This window comes from Pteronotus mesoamericanus, unplaced genomic scaffold (assembly GCF_021234165.1).
Source record: "Pteronotus mesoamericanus isolate MK-2021 breed Mesoamerican mustached bat unplaced genomic scaffold, CSHL_Meso_final scaffold_118, whole genome shotgun sequence".
NCBI classification, from domain to species: Eukaryota; Metazoa; Chordata; class Mammalia; order Chiroptera; family Mormoopidae; genus Pteronotus; species Pteronotus mesoamericanus.
Genome location: NW_026555301.1, coordinates 6,897,903 through 6,906,916, shown reverse-complemented (window position 1 = coordinate 6,906,916; position 9,014 = coordinate 6,897,903). Strand labels below are relative to the sequence as shown.

General features: G+C 43.1%; 1 protein-coding gene across 2 annotated transcripts; it reads left to right on the top strand.

Moving 5' to 3' along the window:
- The first annotated feature begins 4,937 nt into the window (after positions 1 to 4,937).
- Positions 4,938 to 7,406, top strand: MC5R (melanocortin 5 receptor). Of its 2 annotated transcripts, none has more exons than XM_054587433.1 (2): positions 4,938 to 5,027; positions 6,403 to 7,406. In XM_054587433.1, the coding sequence occupies exon 2, from the start codon at positions 6,429 to 6,431 to the stop codon at positions 7,404 to 7,406; it is 978 nt and encodes a 325-aa protein (XP_054443408.1). In that variant the 5' UTR covers positions 4,938 to 5,027; positions 6,403 to 6,428. The 2 variants fall into 2 exon arrangements, with proteins under 2 accessions (XP_054443408.1, XP_054443409.1); XM_054587434.1 differs by lacking the exon at positions 4,938 to 5,027 and adding an exon at positions 5,262 to 5,311 and having other exon boundaries at positions 6,401 to 7,406.
- Positions 7,407 to 9,014: the final 1,608 nt, after the last annotated feature.

Genomic DNA, 9,014 nt, shown 5'->3' with positions numbered 1-9,014 from the left:
TGTCAGTTGTTGACTCTACATAACCTTGGGTTGTTCGTTTGAGCCCTCCAGGAGTCTACTGTCTGTGTCTGACCCCTTTGGCCAGGGATCCACTATTTCCGTGGATCACTCTGCACTCTGACGCCGGCTCCTTGAGCGCACTCCCCAGCCCGGTCGGATACCCCTGCCCACCTGGGCTCCCGCGTGCTTGCTGCAGCCTAGGGGGCCTATTCGCGACCTTGCGTACTTGTCTGGCACCCCAGCACTGGTCAGTTTAGGGTCTTCTATGGTGTGCTTTCCCCGCTTTTGGCTCTTTGGGTCCGTTGCCTGCCCTCGCCAAATGGAGACTATGGAAATGGGAGGAAGTCAGCTCCAGGACTCTCTGGGTAATCCTGTCTCCAATCTCTCCTCCAGGGACTCTGGGCAGCTCTGTGACCCCTTTGGACTGGGATCCTCTATTTCTGCGGAACTCTGCACTTGGGGGCCCACGCGGGTTGGTTACACCTGCCCCAGCTGATCTGCGCACTCCCTCGCAGGCCCCATGTCGCCAACCTGCAGGAGTCCTCACCAACCCAGCGCAGGTCCACGCACACGCTCGCCAACCCTCGCTAGCCACTCGGCCCAAGTGTGCGCGCCTGCACTGGGTGGTTTGTGCTGTCTATTGTGTGTTTTTCAGCTTTTGGCTCTTTGGGGGTGTGGCCTGTTCCCGCACAATGGAGACTACGGAAAGGAGGAGTCGGGACAACCCGGTTCCTCCTCCGTTCTTTCCCCAACACCTCTGTCTCCAGTCTATTGTCAGGGGTCTCTGGCAGTTCTGTGACCCCTTCAGCCAAGGATCCACTATTTGTGCAGACCGCGTTGCAATCACGGGCAGTCTGGTTCGTGCGCGCCCCACTTCTGCCTCTTTGGGAGTGCTTCCTCCAGCACAAAATGGAGACTGCCAAATGGGGAGGGAGTGGGGACTCCCTGGTTCTTCCTGCCATTCTTTCCCCAATGCCTCCATCTTTAGTTTCTCCTCAAGGCTCTCTATGCAGCTGTGTGACCTCTTTGGCCAGGAATCCGTTATTTCTTCCAGCTTGTCTGCACTTAGCCCCCCAGCTCACACGGGCACAAGCTGTGTGCGAGCGCACAAAAGGCAGGTTAATTGATTCCCTTAGGCCTCAGCAAGATGGTAGCTGCAGAGTGGGAGGTGTGTTATCACCGGGCTCCACCAGCCACTGTCTCAGGTCTCTTCACAAAGTTTTCCTCACCAATCTTTTCCCAGGCACCAGTTCACTCTGCTGCCGCCTCTACCCAGAGATCAAGGAGGGCGGCTGCTGCTGCAAATTTTTGCGTTGGCCCTTTCAATGTCTCTTTGCATCCCCAGCCGCCTGTCTCTGGCAGAGAGCGCCCCTAAGCTTTTCAGGGTTGTGTTTTGTCTGTGTGTTTTCCTGGTTTCAGCTGCTGTAGTCTAGGGGTCCCTGTTTATGGTTCAGACCCTGTTCCTCTCAAGGGGATCCAACTGGCCATTTCGATGTCCCACTGGTGCTGGTGCCCGTGGGCGCCCAGCCCACCCTCTTGAGCCTCCACCGCACTTCTCACCCATTGGGATGTGTGAGAGTTGAATCCACTGTCTGTCCGTGGCTCCAAGGCTCCTCTCCCTCTAACATTCCATTGTTTTCCAGGTTATTTCTCCACTATCTGCCTGGGGCCTCACCACCTCCACCAGCCTTCATACCTGGGTCTTAAGAAGCTGTTGGCTTTTCCTTCCCACCTCTTGGAGCCCTGGATTAACTTGGAAAGAAGATGGGCTACTGCGTCAGAGAAACAGAAGAGTGAGGGAAGGGGAGTGCAATAAGAATTTTCTGATAATTAAACCCACAGTGAGATATCACCTCAGTCTTGTTAGAATGGCTATTATCAAAAAGACAAGAGATAACAAATACTGGTGAAGGCATGTAGGAAATGGAACCTCTGTATGGGTGAACTTATAACTGGTGCAGCCACTGTGGAAAACAGTATGGAAGTTCCTCAAAAACTGATTATATACTCAAAGAAAACAAAATCAACATTTGTTACAGATATCTACATTCCCATGTTCATTGCAGCTCTATTCACAATAGTTAAGAAAAGATACAACATAAATGTGTTTTCATAGATAAATGGATAAAGAACATCATCTATATGTATACATATACACATACACAATGGAATATTATTCAGCCATAAAAAAGAAGAAATACCTTGAATTCCACCATCCATTTCATGGTTGCAAATTCATCCATTTGCAATACCTTGAATGAAACTTGAGGGAGTTACGCTAAGTGAAATAGGTCAAACAGAGAGAGACAAACACTATGTGATTTTACTTGCATGGGGACTCTGAAAAAGCTGAATTCATAGAAACAGAAAAGTGGTGGTTACCAGTGGTTGAGAGGTGGAGGAATTGGGGAGACATTGGTCAAAGTGTAAAAACTTCTAGGTATAAGAGTAAGTTCCAGGGATGTTATGTACAGCATGGTGACCATAGTTAACAATACTGTATTATACACTGGAAAGTTGTTAAGAGGGGATCGAGGGGTTAACTAACCTTATTGTGGTCATCACTTTGCAATATATATGTGTATCAAATCACCATGTTGTATACCTGAAACATATATGTCAATTATAGCTCAATAAAGCTGGAAAAAATAATTTACTGAAGTTGTGAGCAATGGACATGGAAAGACTTGAGGCCCAGCTGTGAAGGGTGGTCAGAAGCCCCCTCCACCTGTCAGCTCCCTCAGGATCAGACTCAAGAGCATGTTCCCTGATTTAATACCTTCCCAGAGGCAGCTTGCTTCTGGTGACTGAGCCAAGCAGAATATAAAGGTCTAGACATTTTGATAAGATGATATTACCTCTCAGAGCTCCAAGTAGGGAGGCCTGAGGTTGTTCTGCCTCCACCTCCCTTCTTTTCCACAGGTGCTGATCCCAGGTTTCCTACGGGCACCCTGCAGAATCAACTCTTTAGAATCTGATTCTTGAAGAACCCAACCTGTGACATATGGAATCTAATAGATTTCACTCATGGAGACCTTCATAGACATGACCGCACATTTTTTTCTCAGTACATTTGAAATAAGGATCATCTCGCTTTTATTTCTTAAGCAATAACACAAAGTAAAACACAGGATTTGTTGCATGGCTACTGACCTTTCACTGGGAAAGGAGTACCCATGATTTGGAATTCAGTGGCTCATGGAATGCCTGATGTGCGTATTAAGCATTATTATTAGGATGCTATATAGGAGGCAGAAATTTCCAATGGCAATTGACGAGCTTAGTCTATATTCTCTTAGCTCTATTGACCTTGATTTAATTACTTTCTGGCAAGAAACATAAAACTCCCACCCCACTTAAGCTGGCTTCAGAATAGAAAAATAACTGAAATCTATCCCCAATTTATTTAACAAAGCAAGGGTAACCTAAATACCAAAATCAAATAAAGATACACCAAGACAAGAAAAATGCGAATCAAACCCATCAACATTTTAAAAGAATAAACCTGATGACTGCTAGGGCTCCTTGGAGAGGCAGCATTGTGTGGGGAAAGTTCTTGGGCTCTGAGTCGACCTGTCAGGATCTAAGCCACAGCTGAGATTCTTTCAAGCACTGGGACCTTGGGTTTGCTTGTGTAAACCCACTGAGCATCAGTTTTCACCTCTGTGAAATGGGAGTGATAAAATGGCCCACCTCCAAGGGCTTCTGAAAAGATAGAGGGTAATTCCTGTATAGCCCTCACTATAGTACCTGTACACAGATAGGGCTTAGAGAGGTATGCCCTATCTGACCAACATCAAAGGCAGCTGTGCCAATTTTAGTCTGGACAATTAATTATCTTCAATAGATGTCTTCACTTTTACCACTTTACTGGGAAACCAGGATCTTTTACAAAGTCCTCTCTGACCTGGAATATGAGAACAATAAGGAATTCTTGGATCTTCGAATGTCTTCTGTCAGCCATTCCTTTGCATATTCACAGCCTTGTTCTCAGCATAAGAAATCTCTTTATAGCATTCCATCTGAACCTTTTAGCATGGCACTTGGACACCAGTGACATTGGGCCTCCCAGACTGCTGCCTTGTATATTTACATTTGTTGGAAATGTTGTCCTTTCATGTCTCTAGTAGTACAGCAGCTCTGTTCATTTCTGCCTCTGGATATGCTGGCAGTCACTTGGGCATCTTTCTCTGTCTTGTAATAAAGATACTTTGTGGGGTGTAAGGTCAGTGTTTCAGGTACCAGAAAAATGGGAGGTCCAGAAACTATAGCCAAAAGCCAGGATATTTGGCCAGAGGAAAGTGGCTTATCTCTTTTTGTTTGAATACACAAGTGTGTTGGTCATGTTAGACCTGGCATAGCAGGCACGGTCATTGTGGAGGAGTTAGAGTTTTGAGCCAGCAAAGGTGTGCATTAGGCTCACAAATGAGGGTTACAGGCTGTGGCTTCCCAGAGAATCACTGGGAACCATTGAAGTGAAGGAGGACTGACAGAGAGATGGGAGATTTTAATCAGTGCATAAGAGGAAGAGAAAAGAAGCAAAGTAAAAAAGAACAAACATCTAGAAAACACACATGAACGTACTTTTGGGGATGAGTTTTCACAAACAGAAGAACGCTGTTCTATGCAAGTGTCACCAAGAGCTCCAAAGGCCCGCAGCCAGAGAGCCCTGTCCCCCTGGAAGCTGAGGGTCCTGCTCCATGGCTCTGACCGCTAGGTGGTGCTTCAGGCCCGCGACTAGGAAAAGAGCAAGTTAGAGAGGAGCAGTCCCACGCCCCCAACTCAGGGTCCCCAGGGAGTAGTGACATGGAGGCGGGACTGCGAGACTGCATAAAGTCGAAGGAGGAGCGACTAGGTTCCAGGCACCTGTGTGCTCTGTTTGAGGAGTCCGTTCCTAGGGTGACAGCAGCTAGGCTCCCGGAAGTGGTCCCAGCCTGTGGATGCCAGGTGTCCAGGCTGAGCCAGTGTCCTGAGTGAAGGGTCCACGGGTTGCTGAGCAAAGAGAAGAGGCGCCGGTGAGAACGCTGGTAAATAGACATACTTTCTATTCACTTAAAATCTCCTTGAAAGGAATGCAAAGTTATGCCTAACAGACTTGTGGAAGAGAGCTACTTGAATATTTAAACACAGACCTAGACAAAATGCCAAATGATTATTACATTTCAGTAAAAACTTATTGTTGATAATGACCATGATGACAGAAATTCTTACTCTCTCCCTAGATATGTTGAGTTGGGAGGGCAAAGGAATTTTACAATATAAATCATGGGAGAGAAATTGGGCAACAAAGGACTGATCTTGCTCTAGTTCTTGATAAATTCTAGTTTTTGAAACAAGAATCCCTTGTTTCTTTGTACTATGCTTATGTGGAACTTACAAAACTATCTGTTAATTAGACTTTGTGAAATTGCAAATACAGAAGTCAGGAAAAATACTTATTGAGGGAAAAACAGCATTCTGTGTGTCTCAATTTTAACATATATGTGCAACTAAATTTATGATTTGAAGACAGTAACTTTTTATTTGTTATTATATTCAAATTAATGAGTCACATTGGTTACAATCCTAATTACAACTATGGAGACTGAATTCTAGTGGATTTTAGAAGTGTCAGGACCAATGTTAAGAAGATGTCTATCTTACTCAAAATATCAGAGGGACTACTTTCTAAAATATATGATTGTCTAACTATTATGCTGCATACTTGAAATTAATACAAATTATATTCAATATAAATTGTAACTGAAAAATTTTAAAAGACTGTCCTGCCATCCTAGAAATGAAAATGAAAAACATAAATATTTGTAAAAGCACAATGTTACTACCCTATGTAATAAATGTTAAAGTAATTAATGTTAATGAGGCATGACATTTAGATTTATTTTAAATATTAGATCATGAGAAAAAAAAGAACACATCCATCTGTCTCTTTTAAGAGAACATGTACCAGTATATCCTTCAAAAATCTAAGCTCACCTGAGTAAAATACAGTGCAACAGGAGGCTTAGGAATTGAAAATCCAAAGACTGGAAAAGGTCTTGTAAGTTGTGAGTTGGGAACACTTTTGAGAGTGAATTTGGGTGCCAGGACAACAAGCATAAAAAGTGAAACTTTCTCAGGCACACTGAGATGTATGGTCACCCTATTAAGAGGTCTGTGAAAGAATGGGAGCCTACAGGAGGGAGGACCAGAAGGCTGGTGAAAATTCTAAGCCTGCAGGTTAGAGGAACACTATTCTAGGGATCTGGATATATTATATTCAAAACATAGAATTCCAATACTCAGCAAATGTTCTAGTCTGTTCACTCACATTCTCAGGTTATGCTTGCTTCTGGCGTGCTGTTGTGCTTCTTTGGTAGACTGTTAACCTCTTTGAATTATGAATGAAAACCTGTTTTGCAGTAAATTTGCTGCCAAGAGGAGGAGCAATGAATTCCTCATTTCACCGGTATTTCTTGGATCTCAACCTGAATGCCACAGAGGGCAACCTTTCGGGACCAAATGTCAAGAACAAGTCTTCGCTATGTGAAGATATGGGCATCGCTGTGGAGGTGTTTCTGACTTTGGGCCTCACCAGCCTCTTGGAGAACATTTTGGTCATAGGTGCCATAGTAAAAAACAAGAACTTGCACTCTCCCATGTATTTCTTTGTGTGCAGTTTAGCAGTAGCTGACATGCTGGTGAGCATGTCCAATGCCTGGGAGACCATCACTATATACTTAATAAATAATAAGCACCTGGTGATAGCAGATGCCTTTGTGCGTCACATTGACAATGTATTTGACTCCATGATCTGCATTTCTGTGGTGGCTTCCATGTGCAGTTTGCTGGCCATTGCGGTAGATAGGTATGTCACTATATTCTATGCCCTGCGCTACCACCACATCATGACAGTGAAGCGTTCTGGGGTGATTATTGCATGCATCTGGACCTTTTGCACAGGATGTGGCATCGTTTTCATCATTTACTATGAATCCACCTATGTCATCATTTGTCTCATCTCCATGTTCTTCACAATGCTGTTCCTCATGGTGTCTCTGTATATACACATGTTCCTTCTGGTACGGACTCATGTAAAGCGGATAGCAGCTCTGCCTGGATACAATTCTGTGTGGCAGAGGACCAGCATGAAAGGCGCCATCACCCTGACCATGCTGTTAGGCATTTTCATTGTGTGCTGGGCTCCATTCTTCCTCCATCTCATTTTGATGATCTCTTGCCCTCAGAATCTTTACTGTTCTTGCTTTATGTCTCACTTCAATATGTACCTTATACTCATCATGTGCAATTCTGTGATTGATCCTTTGATATATGCCTTCCGCAGCCAAGAGATGAGGAAGACTTTTAAAGAGATTATTTGTTGCCATGGTTTCAGAATACCCTGTAGGTTCCCTAGCAGGTATTAAACAAAAGCGCTCTCTGCAGCTTTCTTTTTTCCTTCCTTTACCTTATGCTGAAATCACTTGAGGGAAAGCAATATCACTCAAAATCAAAACTGCATTGCACTCTTTTTTTCTACCTTGAATTAGTACTTAAGATACATTCTTTTTTTTTTTTTTCTTTTGTGATGGGGGTTGTTGGGTCAGATGTGCATACTCATCTTATCCATTTTGGGAAAGATCTGTGACAATGTATTACTGTCCTGTTTTCCTACTACTTTTATCCTGCTCCCACCCATTTATGGGGGCCCCATCCATCTTCCATCTAGTAAGTGTGTGCTCAGGGAAAGTAAACATTCTGGGTGCAGATGTAAGCAGGATGAAGAGCTGATCATAATGGAGAGAAAATCTGTGACTTTCTGCATTATGTGTGATGGCTTTCTCTCCCCAGAAACTGTTCTGTAACTTTGTTTTATGTTCTTAGGACTTATGCATGCTTTTTAGGGCAGAATAGAGTAATCAAATCCTTTCTATTTGAAATTATCTTTTCATTTGTTATGGGACTTTCCTTTTATGAACTTTGTTTTTTTATGGCTTGTGACCATAATTCTTTGAGGATGGAATTTTTAAAATTATACTTCTGTCAATCATATTTTTGCTCTTACCCAGATATAAAACTTCATGCTACAAGCCTTATATCATATGGTAAGAAAGTTTCTGTGACTCTTCTTACTGTCTTATTCTGACTCAGTTCAGGGTTCCCAAATGAGTATTTTGGGACTATGTCATGGGCTTCAAGTGCTCCCATGTTCCCACCCCCATACTCACCTCTCTCACTTGTAGCACATGCCCACAGCCAAACTATTTTTGACCTTCTTAAACTGGGTCTGTCTTTGAGTCTGAAACCCTGTCACTCTGTATCTTGCATATCACAATCTGACTCCAGCAGCCAGAGAAGGTCAGATGCCCATCTCTAACCCAGGGAGTCCTATCGTCTTCAATGTAGCATGGTGTTTGAAAATCTGAGTTCAGGTCCTGACTCTGTCATTAACAGGTGATGTTGCATTAATCATCTCATTTCAGGTTACACATCTGTGCTGACCTCACAGGATGGTCATAAGAACCAAATGTAAAAATGTGAGAACACTTTGAAAATTAGTCAAGCACCATATAGATTGGATATTTATTTAAAAGAAATGTTGCAGATGGCGTAAATACTTGGGGATGATGCAGAAAGTAGTGGTGTGAGCAGTATTTTGGAAACTAGGAAGCCTGCTTTGTCAGAACACAGCTCTGTCTCTTGAAACGTCTCTGACCTCTTGGTCCCATTATTTTTATATGAAGTGAAGGGCTTTATCTTTATAGCTCTTGTATTCCATTCTATTATTTTTGATGTTAATGGCTTCTCTTTTTTTTAATGTAATACTGTTTATTTAAGTTCAAAAACATTTAAGCATTCTAAACATACAAAAAACCCCAAAATGTTTCAAATTGTTTAGTACAGAAGATTCTTGAAATTTTCATTGATGCAGCGACTCTTCACTTTGCTGACAAGAAGAGTTCTATAGTTTGTTTAAAAACAAACAGTTTAAAACTACTGCACTTAACTAAAAAAGATCCAAACACTTCTCATGC

Coding starts and splice junctions, on each gene's coding strand:
- MC5R (XM_054587433.1), top strand. CDS start 6,429: ATGAATTCCTCATTTCACCGGTATTTCTTGGATCTCAACCTGAATGCC.